The 21,270-nt window shown below is 41.2% G+C and overlaps 1 protein-coding gene across 1 annotated transcript in view; it reads left to right on the top strand.

Annotated features, from left to right (window-relative positions):
• The first annotated feature begins 2,271 nt into the window (after positions 1–2,271).
• The window catches only part of LOC129091717 (disks large homolog 5-like), a 33,467-nt gene continuing 14,468 nt past the window's right edge, over positions 2,272–21,270 (top strand). Inside the window, 19 exon segments of the mRNA XM_054599414.1 lie at positions 2,272–2,843; positions 7,858–7,926; positions 8,726–8,894; positions 9,272–9,415; positions 11,110–11,293; positions 12,741–12,997; positions 13,394–13,706; positions 14,416–14,646; positions 15,578–15,762; positions 15,911–16,036; positions 16,304–16,436; positions 16,533–16,657; positions 16,833–17,008; positions 17,241–17,344; positions 17,741–17,833; positions 17,938–18,918; positions 19,038–19,161; positions 19,395–19,539; positions 20,018–20,139. Coding sequence (XP_054455389.1) covers positions 2,546–2,843; positions 7,858–7,926; positions 8,726–8,894; positions 9,272–9,415; positions 11,110–11,293; positions 12,741–12,997; positions 13,394–13,706; positions 14,416–14,646; positions 15,578–15,762; positions 15,911–16,036; positions 16,304–16,436; positions 16,533–16,657; positions 16,833–17,008; positions 17,241–17,344; positions 17,741–17,833; positions 17,938–18,918; positions 19,038–19,161; positions 19,395–19,539; positions 20,018–20,139 — 3,979 coding nt within the window. The 5' untranslated portion in view covers positions 2,272–2,545.

Below are 21,270 nucleotides of genomic sequence, written 5' to 3'. Positions count from 1 at the left end.
GAATTTTCCAGCAGGGGTTTAGCTACCATGACACTGAGTTCATGCTCTTTGTTGTTGTTGTTTTTTTCGTGGGGGCTTGTTAGGTTCAGCAACCAAATTTATGTTATACAATTAAACATCTACACATGGAGAGTTTTATAAAGGCTAAATAAAAAAAAAAAAATTGTAAATTATAATATGAGTTAAAAGTTCATTCTTGACATGAAAACAGCAAGGTCCATTAGAAGCTTTTCTGGAGCAGAAGGGAATTGTCCAGTTGTTGTGGAATTTTACAGATAAGATAAGATAAGATAAGAAATAAGATGGCATAAGCCTTGTTTCCTATTAACTGAATACAATAGTGATTTCATACACACAACATAGAAATAAATATACATAAAGCAGGAGAAAAGTCTTTAGAACCACACTTCTGAACACAGTAGTGAAATGTAGTACATGTGCTCCATTTCACCTAACTAGTCACTAAAGCTGTCAGATAGATGTAGTGGAGTACAAAAAAGTACAATATTTCCTCTCAACTGTGTTATAGAGTAGAACAACATGGAAAAATACTCGAGAAAAGAACAAATACCTAAAAATGTGTACTTAAGTAGCCCACAACAGCCTACTTGAGTAAATGTACTTAGTTACAGCAGGACGGAGCGCTTCAGACGCTCATTTGTGCCCACTGCCATCAGACTGTACAACAACAGCAGAGACCACAGTCTGTCATCATGCTGACCAGGCGCCCCCCCATGTGGATATACTGTACATTTTTATTCCTGTTCTATCTTTATTTTGTTGTATAGTATGTGTATTTATTGTCTGTGTCTGTGTAGTTGTATAGTATGTGTATTTATTGTCTGTGTAGTTGTATAGTATGTGTATTTATTGTCTGTGTAGTTGTATAGTATGTGTATTTATTGTCTGTGTAGTTGTATAGTATGTGTATTTATTGTCTGTGTAGTTGTATAGTATGTGTATTTATTGTCTGTGTAGTTGTATAGTATGTGTATTTATTGTCTGTGTAGTTGTATAGTATGTGTATTTATTGTCTGTGTAGTTGTATAGTATGTGTATTTATTGTCTGTGTAGTTGTATAGTATGTGTATTTATTGTCTGTGTAGTTGTATAGTATGTGTATTTATTGTCTGTGTAGTTGTATAGTATGTGTATTTATTGTCTGTGTAGTTGTATAGTATGTGTATTTATTGTCTGTGTAGTTGTATAGTATTTATTGTCTGTGTAGTATTTATTTATTGTCTGTGTAGTTGTATAGTATGTGTATTTATTGTCTGTGTAGTTGTATTTATTGTCTGTGTCTGTGTATGTGTATTTATTGTCTGTGTAGTTGTATAGTATGTGTATTTATTGTCTGTGTCTGTGTAGTTGTATAGTATGTGTATTTATTGTCTGTGTAGTTGTATAGTATGTGTATTTATTGTCTGTGTAGTTGTATAGTATGTGTATTTATTGTCTGTGTAGTTGTATAGTATGTGTATTTATTGTCTGTGTAGTTGTATAGTATGTGTATTTATGTGTATTTATTGTCTGTGTAGTTGTATAGTATGTGTATTTATTGTCTGTGTAGTTGTATAGTATGTGTATTTATTGTCTGTGTAGTTGTATAGTATGTGTATTTATTGTCTGTGTAGTTGTATAGTATGTGTATTTATTGTCTGTGTAGTTGTGTAGTTGTATATTGTCTGTGTAGTTGTATAGTATGTGTATTTATTGTCTGTGTAGTTGTATAGTATGTGTATTTATTGTCTGTGTAGTTGTATAGTATGTGTATTTATTGTCTGTGTCTGTGTAGTTGAGCTGCTGCAACACTTGGATTTCTGTGTAGTTGAGCTGCTGTATTTATTGTCTGTGTCCATGGGGATCAATAAAGGAATATAATAATAATATGGAGGAAGTATGATATCCTGTAATATATTGCGTAATGGTAATTAAAGCGGCGGGATCCAGGTGCGTCTGCAAACAAAGCCCCGCCTACTTTTACCTTAAATGTCCATTGCACGGAAATATGATTGGCACAGCGCTACAGCTGCCTGGACGGTGAGACATGGCGGAGTTTGTAGGCTGACACACGGGGTGGTGGTGTGGGGAGAGAGAGGGAAGCTCCTGGAGAGAGTTTATTTTGTAACACTTTTCAATGTGTCGAGTGCAAGGCAACAATGTATTTGTAACGCGTGTCGATCGGAACTTAAAGAGGCAGAGACGTCTCTCTCTCTCTCTCTCTCTCTCTCTCTCTTTCTCTTTTTTTTTTTTTTTTTTTTTTTTTTTTTTTTTTTTTTTTATTCTTCGGGAAGGACGGAGCTGCGGGTTGTGGGGAAAATGTGTTGTCATCTTCGTGCAGTCAACAGCCTTGGGCAACAAATATGGCTACTTCTTGTGTATCCTTCAATTCGGATTGAAAACCGTCCCGATTGGCTCGACTGGGATAGTTTGAGTTCCGACAGTAGCACCGACTGAAGTTTGTGGACCAGCAACGCAAAGACGCTGTTTTCTTTTTTTTTTTTTTTCTTTTTTTCTATTTGCTTTTGCTTTTAAAATAACCTCGATGGAGCCCCAGCATAAAGAGTTGTTGGAGAAATGTCACCAGAACTTGGTGGAGTCGATCACAGATGCAGACCGAGTTGTGGATGTGTTGGCTCACTGCGGGAGCCTCAGTCAGCCTGAACGCTACGAGCTGGCACACAACTGCTCCACCGACTCTGAGAAAGTAGACCTTCTGCTGAAGATCCTCCTGAGGAAGGACAGAGACCATTTCGCAGAGTTGTGCACGGCCCTGGAGAAGACGCACCCTCACCTGCACACTGTGCTGCTCAATGGCACCGGACCAGTGGATCACACAACCGGTGAGAAGCACACCATGTTTATCTGCAACACAACAATGAGGCGGTGCAGTTGTCGTGCTGGAGAGAAATGGCATGTATGAAGGTAGATCAGTGAAGGAAGCATGCTCAGCTTTATGTGTGAGTTTGTTTGGAGGACTTGTGTCCTTTCTTTGATTTTGATTATGGTCCAACCTGGTTTCGATTCTGCTCTGGCTATGATCTAACCAATACTAGGGGTATTGACCATATGACAACTTGATGAAGGGCATGGCTTTTCCTTTGGGCAAGTATAAAGTGTGTGTGTGTGTGTGTTGTGTGTGGTGTGTGTGTGTGTGTGCTTCACTATCATGTGACCTGATGCTTATTTACACTCACACTACTGTGCTTGTTTCCTTTGCCATGTCAGTAAAAGCACAGCCGGCCAGCCCTTTGTGAAAGTATTTAATGGACCTAAAAAGACTATAACAATCAATATAGTGACAGCAGAACTGCCTGAAGTTGTGCGTGTGTGTGTGTGTGAGAGAGAGAATCAATAACCCACTGTCAAAGTCAAATGAATTAGTGAAGAATTAAATGTGCACACAATTACTTAGTATAGAGTGAGAATATACAGTGGAGATTGTTTCATTCGTGTCTTGGTACAAAACTAACTGCGGCTAACAATTGTATGTGTTGTAAACTAATCTATAAATGACTTACTTTCATTCATTTAATGACTGTTTGGTCTATGAAATGCCAGAAAAAAAAAAAGAGAAATGCTCATCTCAAATCCCAGAGTCCAAGTTGATGTCCTTGAATTGATTGTCAGGCTGCAACTAACAATTATTTTCATTAACAATTCATCTGCCGATTATAAATTTTTTTTTATTTAATCATTTGCTATTCACTAACGAGATGTGCAGAATAGTGAAAAAAGGGTCCATCAAAATGTCCCACAGTCCAAGCTTGTTTTGTCTGGACAACAGCACAAAACCCAAAGATATTCAGTTTACTACCAAATCAGGCTGATAAATGCTGCAAGTCCTTCATTGAGAAATTGTAATCAGCAAAAGTTTGCTCAATAAATCCCAATTATTTGAATTCATCATCAAAACTATCATACATTTACCTTCCATCTTTCTGGCACTATACACTACAAATATTACATATGTTTATGTTTTATACATATTTGGTTGAATATCCACAGAGATCAACAAGCCATGTACTCAAAAGTGTTTCTACTCCCTTTCTATAAATAGATAGCCAATATTACACATTGACATTAGAGTTTACATTCCACCTCTTCTCAGCTACCTGATATTTTATTTCTTAACATAAAAACAATCATCTTGTAGATGATAAACTTCTCGCCCTCCTGTATTATTCTCTCGGGATGTATTTACTCTTCTCTGCAGTCCATACACAGTAATATATAAAGTTACACCACCTTCTCCTACTCTGCGATGAATACCTTTTTAAATAGGTTTATGTACCTCGCAGCTAAATCCTAAAGCTGCAGAAATACTTTCATGATGCTGAGAAATGTTTCATCAAATTCAGAGTGACAAGCCGCTCATGATTTTATATATTATATATATATATATATTATATTATATTATATATATATATACATATACACACACACAATCGCGTTATATTCAGCAGCAGCAATGCATGCATAATTGCACACAGGTACATTGTTCTCGTTCAGCACATCCACCGCACCTTTGCTTTTCAAAAGCAATATTTGCATTGCTAGCTACTTTGTTAACGATCAGCTATTGCATTGTACTCGCTGAGCTGAATGGTGAGTTGTTAATTATGCATTTATTCTGTCCTCATTATTTATGAGAGAACTGAAGCTGCAGAGTGATTCTATTTTTCTAAGCCTCGCCGTTTTTGCGCTGCATTTCACAATCGTGCACCGAGTCTAAAAATGAGTACTGATAGGCTTTCTGCTGCCGTAGAGAGTTGTACACATGAACAGGATTTGGGCTGCTCTCCACAGTCTGCAGCTCCCTGTTGGTAGTTACACAGGACACAAATGGGCTGAGCTGCTTTTTGCTACTGGGCAGACTGGTTCCTCCACTGCACAGCCAAAAGAAAGGCCTTTCCCCAGGAAAACAGTAGCCGGTTACAGACTGTTTTCAAATAATGTGCACAGGCAGCTGCCTAACCTAGCTACTCCCCAGTTACCCAGAATCCCAGAGGGTGAGAGAGCTAGATCATCTTTTGAAATCAAAACAATGTTAATGAGCGATAGCTTCATTAGTTAACCCCAGCAGGTACTCGCAGACAAACAACACAAACAGAGATGCTAAATGTAGCCTATTGAAATGATCACAGAGCTGCAAGATTTTCACCGATTTGAATATGATGCATGTCTATACAGTACTTTAAAAGGTGTGTATCCAAGAGAGCTTGTTTGTTTTCAATAAACCGATATCATATAGTTTTATTCAACCATAGCTTCATGGCTGGAGGCCTTTTTGTTTACAGATTGTTTTAACCTTTTCTAGAAGAACAATAACATGACGGCAACAAATCACTAGGGTGTGTATCGTCGCTGACGTAAGAATAGATGTCAGAGAACGAGAGTTCAAATTTCTTTACACAAGAAAAACAAGAGTGTGCAGCCATGCTAGCAACTCTGAGGTTGTAGTGTTCATGTTATGGAAATCCCAACTGGTAGTTGGACTAAGTTTTGGACTAATGAAAACTTTAAATTGATAATGGAGCAAGTTGAAAGTCAAGGAGTTCACAAAGATAATTAATGTCTGTGCAAAATTCCACAATGATTAATTCTCACTGCAATAGCTGTTAAAAGGGAAGTCTGATTTTACACACAAAAGTCTGTTTACAGGTCTTCTGGAGCCCTACTGCATGCATGAAAACTGCTGAATAAAGTTTTCTGTGGCTCCATAAGGAGTTGCATGAAATCTGACAAATTGCCTCACAGACATCTCTTTAAAACATTACAGTTGAAAAAGAACAGGTGTAAATGATGGCTGACTTATGTGCAATGTAAATTGTGCAGTAGATAATTTATTTGCATATGAACATCAGGTTGCTATAGCTTCACAAATGTAACACTGGATGCTTGTTTATGTCTACTTGAATAACCCCAGAGATGATTTTATGACTTCCTGAAACTAGATGCCAGAAGGACACTTGTTGTTGGATCAATACAAAAGAAAACGCACAATTTACTAAGTGTTTGATTTTATTTTAAACCCAAACGACATTTAACTTATTTTAGAGCTGTCAGATCTGAGAGCCAGATGTAATTTTTTAGATGATATCTGCTCTCAGTGTCGGTGCTCTTGTTTTCAGAATTGAGATAAATGTTTTAACGTAGGTCTGAATATGCAAAGAGTTTGCTGTGACTTTAAGACCAGAGATCAACTTAAATGATATACTTGAGTGGTGAGGGTCGGACCCTTAGCGAGGTCCCCGTCACATGACCTCCACACGGGGAGAAAAAGTGAGAGAGCTATGACACAGTGAACCTTGCCCATTGAGACACTGTCTGCTCAAACAGAGTCATGGGAAATTTAAGCTAGAGGGAGAACAAAGAGAGCTTGATCCATGGGATGCCACGGTTCCTGAGGCACATCAGTCTTCTTTTTTTCTTTCAGTCCTTTGCTGGGAAAAAGAGGGGTGAGCCATGTTAGCTGGGCTCCTTCCAGTCTTAATCAAACTCATAGTCTCCTTTAGCTAGTGGGAACCCATCCAACCAGGGATTGATTTAGAGTACCGGGACGTGGGTAAATAGAATCGTTTGTCATGCTCCCGCTCCCAGTCCAGCGCTAGACTTTACATCAGGGGTGGAAGTTGCTGATTTAACTGAACTGTAAGCCGCTCCTCCCACAGCCAAGGCAGATCTCAGTAAATGTGCACTGCTGGCTGTTTGATCACTTGTGCAGTCTGTTAAACATCTCGAGCGTCGTAAAATTCCCTTTTTCTGACAGACTTAAAAGGTGGAAAATGTGTAGAGGTGCTTACTAGATCCAAGATTGATGAAACGGGTTAACATTTGGGAATAGAGTTGAAACAGTTCAAGCAACAAAACATTAATAAACTGCAAATTTGACAATCTATTCATTGTTAAAGTCAATCAAACATGTTAAGCATTCTGGTTTCATCTGCTAAAATTGAGGATTTACTGATTGTTTAACCCTTGGTTCTGAAAATTGTGATGGGTGATTTGTACTATTTTCTGACATTTTTTTTTTTTTGTTTAAATGATGTGTATGTTTTTGAAAATGTCAAACTGTAGCCCGAAATCAATCCTGGATTTTTGCAGCCGAAACCAATATTTGAGACTTCCAATAACAAAACATCCATCAATGGTCTTTTTTTTTTTTTTACATGAACACTTAACATAAACATTTTGATAGTTTCTTTAAGAATTGTGTGTCATCACAATGATATGAAAGATGCTATAAACACATACAAATTCTGCATGTAGTGGCTTTAATTTATTAAGCAAAAAATAATGAATACTTTTAACTGTGATTGGGGGGGAAAAAAAAGAAAGTTGCTTTCAGATTCTTATCAGGAATTACTTTTATGTGTTTTTTTTTCTTCTCCAAATAACATGATCTCCTTGATATTACTCACCGTGTTGTACTGAGGCTTCCTTTCTGTACAGTTAATTATGAATCACTGTAGGCTATAATAGAAGGGGCTTTCACAGGGGGGACGTTGTGATGTTGTCAGAGGAGATAAAAGGAGAAGCTCTGAGGCTGCAGCCTCTTTGGGGCCCTGGCTAGTCAGTATTCAAGCTCCCTGCCCAACTGATAATTAGCCACACTCTGCTGTCAGCCCACAGGGCCGTCATCCCGAGTTGGGGAAAGTCCCACCTTATTATCCCTCCAGCTGGCCTTTTTTTTTTTTTTTTTTTTTTTTTTTCTTCAGTAAAGGCCCCCCCCGAATGTAACCTAAGCCCTGCGGCCTTGCTGTACCACACAATGCTGAAGATAATCATCAGACTATAATGCAGACACGGTCGAGTACACTCACAACTGACTTTAATGTTTTGTTCGCCTCGCAGGGTCCACTTACAGCATCTTGTCCACCATGCCGTCGGACTCGGAAAGCAGCAGCTCCCTCAGCAGCTTAGGTGAGTGTGGCGCTCATGGTGGTGTTCAGGTGTAGAAATGGGGGGGGGGGCGACACAAGAGTTTTATGATTTGTGGGAAAGTATTTGTCAAATAATAGTCTTTGCTGCCTGTTTAGACGCTGAGCACATGCAAGTGATTACACAGATGTGAGAAGGATTTAGAGAACCTCTACACACACACACACACACACACACACACACACACACACACACACACACACACACACACACACACACACACAGACCTGTTTCATTTAGTCATTCTCTGAGGGATCAGATCAGGACAATGCCAGCGAAAGGGAAACCAAAGCTTTAAATGTATATCAGTGGAGAGATTTCTGTGTAATGTATTTATAAGTTCTGAGGTCAATGAGTACAACAGTGAGGGAGTTTTTGGCTGCAAAGATGTGAGCATTGATTAAAAATGATAAAGTAAGATAAGGTGTTTTTTTTTTTTTTAAAAAAATAAAAAATTGTGTGTAGCGTTTTGGTCCAGTAGCTGCAGCAAAGAGCTCTTGCTTATGATTGGTTAATATTTACACCAAGTGAGTTCCGTCTTGCCAGTAAACTAGTTTTTTGTTTTCATTTCGTCTTTCTACTGCCCTTTTCCCAGTAAGAAGTTAAAAGCACATAGACTATAGTTTTTGTGAAAGCAGTTTGCGTCATGCCAGTTGTATGGACTCTTTAATCTATAAGCTTGAGGGAGCATTTCAGATAAATATACGGAGCTGCACAAATTCCCCCATCGTTTGAGCTTTACGAACGGCACATGCCACCAGTGACATGCTGACTCACGCAGGTACTCCCGGTCAAGCCTCCTCCCCTCCGCCCGCTCACATGGACAGCCACCAGGTTAACGAGAAGATGGAGACGGTCCTGTTCCAGCTCAGACATGTGACCCGAGAGAGGGACGAACTACGCAAACGTCTGGCTCTCGCTTCACCCGGAACCACCTTCGATGACTGCAGGTACTGTTCGGATCTCATGCACCTCACTACCTGTTTTTCCAAAACAAACATTGACAGAAAAGCGCAGTGATCCCGTGTATACCTGCACTCTGTGAATAGAGGCATTTTGCCTTGTTCAGTTTTTTAAAAGCAACGGAGAGACAAGTGAAGTAAGGTCTTGCGTGACAAAAAGACGTTTTTAAAATATGCTCAACTCTGTAAAACAAGAGGTTGGCATACAATTTTAATGATTCCTCTCTTCCGTCGTGTTCCCATGAGCCCAAAGTTTGTGTGATGTTTATCTCACCCTTGCTTTCCCATCCTCCCATGTGGTGTCTTAAAACTCGTTTTGAATGCATCAGAATTTTGTCCCCTCTTCTTCCCTCTTTGTTCAATAGACCAAACTCCAAAGCAGGTCATGACTATGAGCGTCTGAAGCTGCAGTGCATGAAAGCGATGGCAGACCTGCAATCCCTGCAGAACCAACACAGCACCACCCTGAAGAGGTGCGAGGAGGCTGTGAAGAAAGCGGACTTCTACCAGTGAGTGGAAAATCCTGCTCTACAGGGCCTTTTGTTTTTTGTTTTTTTTGTAAATTTTTTAACAGCCTGAGCATTTGTGCTCTATGCATTCACGCTCAGCCTGCAGGGATTTAGCTTGTATTCAGTTCCCCCTCTGACATATTCACAACAGATTGCATAGAACAGATTTTACTTTTGCGAGAGTAATCGGGATGAAGCCTTTTTATGAGTTTAGCCTTGAAAACAATCCTCACGGCCCCTCATCCATTTAATTTCATCTTTTGTGATTGTTTGTCTTCTTAGCAGCGTCATTTCAGACCAAAGGTTGAGAGCAGGGACTAAATTACTTCCCCATAAGCAATAACCTTCTTGAAAAGTTCATTCTCTGTAATCATCATCTGAACCCCGTGTGCATGGCGCGGCATCTGTGCCATGAGGATAATGCTACCAACGCAGCATTTGTTGTCCTGTGAAATAAGCTGTGCCGGGTGAGAGGGAGGCTGGTCCACTTGTGTGATTTAGTGATGCCATACTGTCTCCAAAGTGTAGGGAGCCAACATCTGGCCCCGAATGCAAACAGGCAGATGACGGATTATTGCCATTTTTAAGCCGCTCCTTCTGGGGCCTGTCTGCAGATCAGAGAAAGTCTGTATTTATTACTGTCGTTTCTGCCTCTACACTTATCCATTCACACTAAACACAATCCTCTGTAAATGGAAAATCACATTCATGTACAACCAGTGCTTTGTACTGAGACCAATAAATCACTTAACACGTACTGTAGGCTAGCTCTCAGTAATTATGGAGAATACCATGTCTGTGCTGTACATAAGATGCTGCTTTTTGTACTGTTTATACTGGCATATAACTAATTGGCATCTCTGAGGTTGCCTGAAGACCTGAAAAGAAGAATCCCGAGTGTGATATTGCCACAAAGTCAATATTGACCATGGAATTATTTTACCTAAATACCTAAGTAAGGACATAAATAATGCATAGCAACCAGGGTGCATTAAAGAGTAGCTTCAGACTACAAACGGCTCCATAGAAACCCAGAGTGAGCTTGAACTTGTCTATGGTTGTAGCCTTTGTTCATTTATTTGGTCTGATTTAAATTAAGGTGGGAAATAAAGCAGTAAACAAGCATGTTGGACTAGAAAGACACAGGGCATCAAAATACGTGTAACTTCAAGTCAATATCTAAAAACTGTTGGCATGAATGTGAGCAGAACACCTCTAAAAATAAGCAATATGCCTAGAACAAGTGAAATTCTGTCCATTCGTTTGTAGAAACTATGGAGTTTTATCTCTGAGTGGTGCTGCAACGATTAGTTGATTGAAAGGTAATAACAGTAATTAACAGCAATTTTTCTAATCATTTGAATAGGTTATGACAGTTTTGCTCTTTTTATATCAACATTGCATATCTTTGGTTTTTGGATTCTTTGTCGTTGCAACTTGAAAACATCACCCTCGATGTGATGGGCATATTTCTATTTACATTTCTTTTTTTTTTTTTTTTTACATTCTGTAGAGCAAACAATGCATCTTAAAAAAGAAATCATATTCTATTCAAATAAACCATTAGTTGAGTATCTGTTGGGTCTGTGTTTAATCATAAGGCATAGTCATATTTTTGTGCTGTAATGGTGATTTAAAAAAAAACGGCTGGCAGTCCCCACCGCCTGATGCTACTGGCTGTGGTCTCTCCTCAGTACGGTGCACAGCCGTCTGGCGAGCGAGCAGGCCCAGCTAAAGGATGAGCTGGAGGCGGTGAGACAGGACAACATCCAGCTGGTCAGGGAGCACAACCACGTGAAGCTGGCCTGCGAGGAGCTGAGGAGGCTGCATGACGACGACCAGAGAGAGGTGGCTGAAATGAGGATGCTCCACCAGCAGGTACTTGTTGAACTGTCTTATCTCATCTACATTCAAAATCGTACTCCCATGTCTCCATCAATCAAAAATGTTATTTTAAATTGAACAAATGAGTTAACGTGCATCTTTTACTGTTTCACCGTCGGACATATTGTCCGCAGTCAGAAGGTCACATCATTAAATATAACCATTGGGGAATATCTTACATGGCTCTTTGATTGCAAGGATACATGCTCATTAGCCTCAGAGCTCATGTCATCATTAGGTAAACTAATGTTCAGCCTCAGTCAAATTAGGAATCAAATGATCTCAGTGATGTCAGTCCAAAGGCAACCTTTATTGTGTACTTGTTAGATGAAACATACTGTACTTTCTCATGAAACGTGGTTTTATTGTATGCCACAGTAATTTACTAGAAAAAGATAAAAGATAGTTGGAAGTATATGTGTTTATGTGAAGGACTTGGATTAGAGGGTGGCCTGGTATGGACCATATTAAACAGTGTTGCTTTAAAGTTTGAGTACAAAACAAGGAATGTACACATGCTATTATATGGACCTACAGACATCTAATTCATTGAGCTATCTAACCTCTCTTCTGATAATTCAGGCAAAGTCCTGCACTCATGTGCTGAAGTGCTTGTGTGTATACATGGTTACCAAATTATCTTGCATATTTATTTAGATTGCTTCCTGTTTCCTACATTGACAGGGTAGCGCCAGACAGGAAACATTGGGAAAGTGAGTTAACAAAGGATTGACTGAACTTTGGACATTGCAGTTATATTGACCACTATACCTCCAGAAAGCTCCAGGAGCACTTCCTTGACTGTTACTGTTATCAGCACGTGGATTAAATAAATGCACACAATAATAATCGTTTAGTTTATGAATTTATGCTGCTATCAAGTATCTCCTTCTCATCTTGGTGCAGTTGTTTGGTCAACACCAGAGTTCGACAGACTAGCTTTTTAGAACAGACTAAACAAACCGAACCAAATGCAACCAAGTTTATTTGAACCTCTCTAAACCAATTAGGTGTGAAAGAAATGTTATTGTTTTTACAAACATTGGAAAACTCGCACTACCGTTTCTGTTTCTGTTTGTCCATAAAAGTAAAGCTCTTAGCTTTACAGAATCTGGCTTTAAGTCTTGCTCTGGCCTGCTACCTCAGCACACAGTTGAGGGCTAAAGCGCTGGTTGATTACTTAAGAGATTAACTACATTTCTGTGCCAAAACTCTGTTAACTTATATTTAAGACTGCATTATTTAAAATTAAAGCTAACTTGAATTCTTAATGGAATTGAAAAAGGAATGACCAAACCTCATCTTTATATTATGTAACACATTTTCATGCATTGTTCGGCAGCCTCCTTAGTGTCCTTATTTAAATTCACGGCAAATAGATGAAACGAGTTGGCCCATTGTACCCCTCTAATTCATCAAAAATGTATGATGTCATTTCCAGGTGATGAGAGAGGGGTCATCCGATGTCCTCAGCAAGCTTTATGACACAACTATTGACAAGTTGGAGGCCTTGAAGAGTGACTACGAGACTCTGAGGAAGCGCTACAACGAGAAGACGGCCGGTCACAACGCAGACCTCAGTCGTCTGGACCAGGCTGAGGAGGAGAACCACCGGCTGCAGAAACAGCTGGATATGCTGCTGAAGCAGAGAGACGCTGCCATCCACTATCAGCAGCAGTGCTCCTCGTCTATAAGAAGGTAAAGCCGGAAATATCACAGACGCGCACACCCAGCAGCACTCGGAGCTGCGCACACACACTAAGCAGCTGTAAAAAGTCTAATGATTAACAGCAGTTGCAGCAAACTTTGCTTCAAACTCCGAGCTTGAGCCAAGGTCAAATCTGCACTGCGCTTAAAACATTCTTAATCCCAGGCAGATGAAGCTTTGCAGTTGGGCAGATGCTTTCCCATTTTAACTTTTAATTTATGATGCTGAGATTGCATGCTTGGTCACTTGCTGTTTTTGCCCGTCTGTGTTTCTGTTAGTTTTTGTTTTAATTTGTTCTTTAGCGCAACTAAGAAAATGTACAAATGCAAAGGGTGACAATTTATAAAGAACAGTAAATCCCAATTTCTTTCCCTTTTGTGGCGCAGGTTCGACAACACGCAGCAAGAACTGTCCAAAGCCGCAGCCCAGAACAAGGAGCTGCAGCGAGAGATGGACCGGCTGCAGTCGGAGGCGACGCGGCAGAAGACCCAGCAGCTCAAGACCATGAAGGACAGCGAGAAATTCAGGGAGGAGCGGGACTCTGTGATCAACGAGTACCGCCTGATCATGAGCGAGCGAGATCAGGTGATCAAAGAGGTGGACAGGCTTCAGACCGGGCTGGAGATGGCAGAGGCGAAGCTGAAGAACACTTCCTCAGAGAGACGAGTGGCCAGCGAAGAGCTAGAGGCTCTCCGACAGGTAACGGCTGAATCAAAGGCTCCTTAGTCCAACGCTAAGATTTAAAGTAGGTTAAATATTTTACATTAAGGACAGTTAATCCTGACTGGAACATGGAATTTTTTTTTCATGATGATTGCTTCAAATTTACAAATTTTCCCCACTGTGTATGGAAAATATTGACGACAAATGACTTATTGCATAACATCCGTGTTCCAAATGTATCGATTGTTTTAAAGCTGGTTATAGCTGCGGTCATGAATAGTTTTGGCAGCACCCGGAGCTTATTTAGGCTAGCCATAAAGAAAGCATGCGTCATCATTGGTATTAAAAGGCTACGGTCCAGTATGAGTCGCCCAGCCAATAAAGAAAGCTCAAAACAAACAAAGAAACTTAACCTCTTTTTAAGAAAAGAAGAAAACCTCTTTAGTAATTCTCAGGTTTTCAATAGGAAGTTTGATAGTAGCACCTTTTTGTTCAGTGAGATGAGATACGATTTTATTGGTCGAGTGTCACAGCTGCACAAGAAACGGGACAAAGAAGTAGGTAAAGATAAGTAGGAGAAACGATACAAAGAAGAACTACTTTAGAAAACATCAAACACTTGTTTATGTATCGGAGTGACAGAAAATTCTGAAAGTTTGGATTTTTTTTACTTACTTTTCATCTCTATCGCCCACTTGTGATTATTATTATTATTATTATTATTATTATTATGTGCGATTGCAAGGAGCTGTCCTCAGCGCTGGTGGACAGGGACCGGGCCATCTGTGAAAAGAACGAGCTGCTGGAGAAATACTGCCACGAGGTGAAGGACAAGGCCGAGGCCCAGAAAGAGCTGAGCCAGGCCTGCAAGGACATCGAGACGGTGCGCGAGGAGAGGGACGTGGCCCGCAAGGAGAGGACGGAGGCCATCATCCAGAGGGACCAGCTGCTGCGAGAGTATTACCAGGCCAGACAGGTAGCCAGACAGACGGGAGATTTATCATTACAAATGGAGGGATTGATTTATCCCCCTGACGATAATCCCTTCATCTCATCTCATGTAGTCGTAGTAAATGGGGTTTTTTTTCTGCAGCTGGCAGGTTTCCACACATTGATTTTATTGAGAAAGTGTGCATCACCCATCACACTTGGTTTCAGTGTGATCAGGTTAATTGCAATGAAAGTCCTGAGATATCTGCATTAGGAACTCACCAGCAATTACAGTAAAAAGGCTCCCTGAGAGCACAAGAGAACTGCACTGCATCAGAAATGGATAATTAAGCCAAACTACAATGGAGTCTAATGGAATTCATTTAGCTATGGACTTAATTAATGCTCTTACTATACTTGGCAGCCTCCCAGCTGTACAGTTATTTGGAGCGAGAGAGCATTTACCACAGATACACCAGCAGACTCTCAGTGAGACGTATACTTATTGTTCTCTGTCTGACCCGCTTTAAGCTGCACTGCCTGGTACAGTCTGTGGCTGTTAGGCCTCATACTACCATCGTCATGGGTGGAAGTTGCTTTTCAGTTTTCAGTGATTTATTTTAAGTGTTAGTGGTTAAACATGATGATGATGATGATGATACATTTCATCTTAAAATCCGATAAGTTAAGGGTGTTATATTAAGGACATGCATCGTATCAATGGGTTTAAATACTTTAAAACATGCCAAAACACTGCACAGTGGCTGGTAATTCCATAAAACAAAATGTTACGCTCTGCAAAGTTGCCGCAGACCATGCTGCCTTTTTTTATACAGTGCAAATTTTGTCTCAAAAACAAAACAAAAAAAAAGCAAATCAAAAAAAACAATCAAAGTACTTTTTAAAATGTTTCTACACAGCTCAATGTTAGATTAAAAAAAAAGCATCTTGCTGCTCCCATCCTTCAACTCCTGTAGAAACAAGACTCTGCCACTCTGGACATGGAGAGAGCCAACAAGGAGATCGACATCCTGAGGAAGCAGTACGAGGCCGTCTCTCAGGAGCTGAAGGAGGCCGTGCAAGAGGCCGAGGTAGCCAAGTGCCGACGAGACTGGGCCTTCCAGGAGAGGGACAAGATAGTGGCAGAGAGGGAGAGCATACGGTACGCAATGGGTTCAGAAGATGCTTGTTTGTTATGCGGAAATATGTTGTGTTTACGTTGCATATTAGTGAAGACGGACTTGGACCCAAATAGATTTGTTTACATTTTGTCTGTTGCTTATTTTTATTTTTTTGTGTGCATCTGTCAGCACGCTATGTGACAACCTGAGACGAGAGCGGGACAGAGCTGTGAGTGATCTGGCAGATGCGCTGAGGAATCTGGATGACACAAGGAAGCAGAAGAACGACGCTGCGCGGGAACTCAAAGAACTAAAGTGAGTCATTACTCCACACTTTTTGACACGTTTTTGTCATTTTTTGCACTATTTATAGCTTTAAGCCTTGATTCTTTTTATCCAAGTATCTACTGTTGTCAATTCACAAAGTTTCTACTTGTGTCAAAGTCTGTGCTCCTCTTGTTTTGGGGATCCATAATGATTTCGTACAAGATCTTTTGTGCCACCCAGTGGGGGAAGTATGTCACTGCTTGAGCACAATTCCTCCTAAATGTGACTGTACTTATCATGCTGTGTGCCCTGCAGAGAAAAGATGGAGGACCAGTTAGAAAAGGAAGCAAGGTTTCGTCAGCTGATGGTTCACAGTTCACATGATTCAGCCATCGACACAGATTCGATGGAGTGGGAGACGGAAGTTGTAGAATTTGAAAAGCACAGAGTAAGAACCACTTTGAATCTTGTCATATTTTCTACTTGTGTTTCAGTAAATTAACCTTTTGTAAACTCTGAATGTATTATGTTTTGTCATATTCAGGACATGGATTTGAAAGCGCTTGGGTTTGATATCGCTGAAGGGGTAAATGATCCTTATTTACCAGGAGATTGTGGCATATTTGTCAGTAAGGTGGATAAAGGAAGTATTGCTGAAGGAAGATTAAGGTAAATGTCTCACTGCTTTGCCATTTCAGTAATTGCAGCAAATTTTATACGCGTGTATCATTTCAAATTAGACCATATTTTCGGTGTGTTTAATTACATAAAATATTGTCTAAAGTGTCCTGATTTAAAACATTTTTTTAATTTGATTCATTGAACTCTGGTTCTCTCTGTGCAGGGTGAACGATTGGTTGTTGAAAATGAATGATGTTGACCTGACCAATAAGGATAGGAAACAGGTGATCAAAGCGGTGCTGAGCGGCGAGGGCGTGATCAATCTGGTGGTCCGCAGAAGGAAGTCCCTAGGAGGACGAATCATCACTCCAATCCAGATGAACCTGGCTGGACACAAAGGTCAGCTTCAATAAATTTACCATTTAAGTGCCGCCGTTAACATACAACTAATCACATTTACTAGTAATTCATATTTTTTTAGTACTACAAATGTAATGGTGAAAGTTATTTAGCTGTTTTCTATTTTAGATGGCTGCTTACATAGATGGATACAAAGATGGATAGATATTTTCTGTGTTTTTAAGTAAGATAAACTGTTTAATATAATTGTTCTTTCTGTCTTACCTCTTAGACAGTGGCATCGGTCTGGAAAGTGGAGTATTTGTTGCCACTTTGAGTCCAGGCAGTCCAGCTGCCAGAGACTGCGCTCTCACTGTTGGGGATCGACTGCTAGCTGTGAGTGCTGTCAAAAAAAACTGTTAAGTTACATGATAAGAGATGATGCCCATTCTATGCCATGTGGGCAGAGACGTTTGCCTCTAGTGCCCTCTGGTGGCCACAGGCATATTCACTGTATACCCAATTCTTTGAAGTGCACACAAAATACTTGTCTTCATAGTAAACAGTATTGGTAGTAAGTATACAGGAAATGTATGTATTTTACTGTTTTGTACGACCAGGAAATGATACAAGGAGTTTGTCAATGAATGTCACTCAAACTTCCACTTTTCACACACATACTTGGAAAACTATTTCCCTCTCACATGCTTTGGCCAACGTAATGTTGTATATTATGTTGTCGTTGTAGCAAGTTGTGACTGCTGAATTGTTTTCTGATCTTGTCCACTACAGATCAATGGCATTGCACTAGATAACAAGTCGCTCTCTGAATGCGAGTCAATGCTGAGGAACTGCCGTGATTCTCTCAGCATCTCCCTCATGAAGGTGAATACGTCAGACCTACACACACACACACACACACACACACTTGTATGCTTTGAATAAAAGTATAGTGAAATAAGCACTGATTTACATCCCGTCCTCTCCAGTTCCTCCCACAGAGCTATTCCGGCCAAAGTTTATTTGAAGGTTTGAGAGACTCAGAAAAGATCTCTCGGCTCCAGCCCTGTGAGATCCACACTAGGAACTGCAGGAACTCCAAACACAACTGCTCCAAGCACAACTGCTCCACACAAACAGACATTTGCAGCTGTGACTTGGGCGGCAGAGGGGACGAGGCGTGTAAGGATACTGGTGACTCGTTGGACAGCAGCGGCAACAGCAACTCTCACAGCCACCACAAACCTTTTTCCAACAGCTCCCTGCATTCCCGCTCCCTTTCCAACTCCCACAGTCCCTCAGAGCCCCACCCAGACTTCTGCTACAGGAGGCCGGAGCTCCAACATCGGCCCTTCACCTTCACCCCCGTGCTCTCTGACTGCAACTCTCCCCAGTCAGCTTTGGACCGAGTGCAAAGCTCATTAGCGAAGGCCGGCGGAGGCACGTGGCCCAAAGTCATAACGGAAGCTTCTGTTCCCGAGTGTGCCCCGCTCTCAATATACAAAAAAGTCAAACAAAGGAAGTCCATCTTTGAAGTGAACGCTTTCAGGAGACCCGAGGCGTCCTCGAAACTGGACTACATGTCTCTTTCTCAGTTGCCCAAGCACTCGCCGCAAAGCTCAGTATCTGAATCTGCTCAGACCCCTCCCACCCCGCCAGCCCGGAGCGACTCGTTCAGGTTCAAACACCGCCAGCAGAACAGCTCGGCGTCCGACTCCACAATCACCACCAGCACTCCACCGGCCACCCCGGCTCAAGCTACCATCCCACAGGACCGGGTAGAGGCAGGGGACCAGCTCCTTTACACCGACACTCCTCCAGGAGAGACCAAAAGCGGCTCCAAGAAACCTGCTGAGGAGGATGGGCGTCGACACAGAGCCGAGGAGCGGCTGAAGAGGAGGTACCGGCCAAAATCAGCACCGGCCCTTCGGCGAAATGTTACTCCATTACACATTCCTGTCCCTATGCAGGTAATTGAGATACTGTCCTCATCTGATCTTGCGTTCTTGTTTATGTTTGTGTGTTCATTTCTATATTTATTTGATATATAAAATAAAAAAAAAAATCCTTCCTTGTTTGCTTCTTGCAGGTACAGAGTTTCTCTAACGACGAGCACTCCCCAGAGCCGATGGACTTGTTACGCTTCTCACCCATGCGATCCAATCGGTACAGCATGCCCGTTGCACCCCCAAACTACGGCAGCGTCACGTCACGTAAGTCATTTCAAACAACTTCTCCTGTTTTGCTTTTTGCATCCAGGAAACAGGAAATGCATGCTTGAATTTGCCTGTTGTTCGTATTTTATTTGAAATGAATGGGAGACAGACATATTGGTAGGATGGAGATGTAATGTGACCATAACTTTACTTGTCATCACACGGCTGACGTAGCGATGATAAGCTTAGTCTGATCCATGTGTCGGATCCTGTTCTGTGTGTTCCTCCAGACCCGGCACAGCGAGGTTTAGCCCCGTGTCCCGCAGTGACGGCTGTGATGAGGAACCCAGTGTACACGGCCTGGAGCCATGAGATCCAGAACAATAACTGTCCTCCAGCTCCCAGCTCAGGCGTCCACACACATTCACACACAAGGTGTTAACATCTGCCAGTTTGTTTTTATTTTCCACGCTCATTTCTCGTTGTTCACACTTTGTCACAGCAGACGTTTTGACTTGTCATACTAGGAAGAGCACAGGCGTTACTTATAACATTGTGGCATGTCACAATATATCCTGTGTTCTCTGTTTTGATATTGTAAATTAATATATTTGGGTTTTGGACTGCTGGTTGGGGGAAAAAAACTTGTGATGGGCACTTTTTAGTATTTCCTGACTTTTTGTAGATTAACAATGTATTTTTTTGATACTAAAAGTACTCATTAGATGCAGCCCTAGTTTTTGGTTTTTCCACATTTAACATTGATTTAATAATTCCTCTGGTGCATTTTATTGTACAAAGTAACAGTGTTTTTCTGCCCTAGATCTCACGAACAGATGGCAATTTGCATCTTTCTCTGAGTTGAATGATTGACTGTGGGAGGACTTACTGAGGCCTTTTTCTCCACTTTTAGCCCGCAGCATCAAGGTCGCCTCAGCCTGGACCTCAGCCACAAGCGCACTGGAGACGTTACTGAGACGAGCTGCAGCCAACAACCACACAGCACCAACTCCCTGCCCTCCAACGCCAGACTGGGTACGAATGCAGTCCTAGTTTTAAGAAAATCATTAATTCTATAATATTTCCTGTAATTGAACTGTTCCTTATTTAATGTTCAGTTCTCCCAGATTACTTACTTTTAGTGAGCCATGTAGATAGCTTTGGTTTGATTACTCGTGTTTTGAGATCAGCAGCAACGTCCTGTTTGCTCTGAATGATCCACAGACAAACGTGAACAGTTTTCTTAGGGATGATGTCTGTTTTAGAAAGTAGTAAGTAACCTGCACCTCCATTGTAGTGGGATGGTGGCAGAAATCAGAGATTCCCATTGTGTAGAGGAGAGGCAAGTTGACCTAAAGTGGAACTCCACTGATTTTAAAACAACAAAGTCTGTTTACAAGTTTGGGAAAGTACAACTGCATATTTGAAAGCTCCAGAGGGGGCTGCTTGAAACCTAATGAATTCCTTTAAGTTATTTCACTTAAAGGACCAGTGTGTAGGATTTAGGGCGGTCTGTTGGCAGAAATTTGATATGATACTCATAACTATGTTTTAATAGTGTATAATCACCTGAAATGAAGATTTTTGGGGGGTTTTCTTCAGCTAAGAATGAGCCCTTCACATCTACATACAGAGCCGGTCCTCTTTATGTAGTCTTAAGTTTTGCACTGCCATGTTTATACAGTAGCACAGAGCAGCCAAACCAAACACTGGCTCCTTTTGCGTTTTTGCCTAAGTGGCATGAAAGCACATGAAGGCCATATAAGGTTTCTCTCCATGCTTGGAAGGGAAGGTGTGAGCGGCGGACCCGCCCCTTGTTCAGGTCGTTATGCTGCCATCGAAAAACACAAACGGACATTCATTGAGTCAAAAAAGTTTTAGCAATGCAGTGCTAAATCAGTGGAGACTAACCTCACTAAAGAAATGACACTAATAAAGGGTAGCAGGATTGCTGTACATCACACAGGAAAGGCCCCCGGATATTTTAAGTGTAAAGACGTCATCTAGCAACCAAATTGACTGTGAGATGAACTGCACTCTGTCTGACTCAGCCCAGAGAGACAGTGACTGATGGGCCACAACATACATTATCATTGTAGTAGTCCATCAGAGCAGTCTCTTGCAGTGTCGGGGGGAAAAACCACCTTCACCAAGCAAGATCCTGAG

This window comes from Anoplopoma fimbria, chromosome 5, assembly GCF_027596085.1.
Source record: "Anoplopoma fimbria isolate UVic2021 breed Golden Eagle Sablefish chromosome 5, Afim_UVic_2022, whole genome shotgun sequence".
Lineage (NCBI taxonomy): Eukaryota > Metazoa > Chordata > Actinopteri > Perciformes > Anoplopomatidae > Anoplopoma > Anoplopoma fimbria.
Note: the sequence above shows the minus strand (reverse complement) of the source record. Positions and strands in the feature narration are given on the sequence as shown.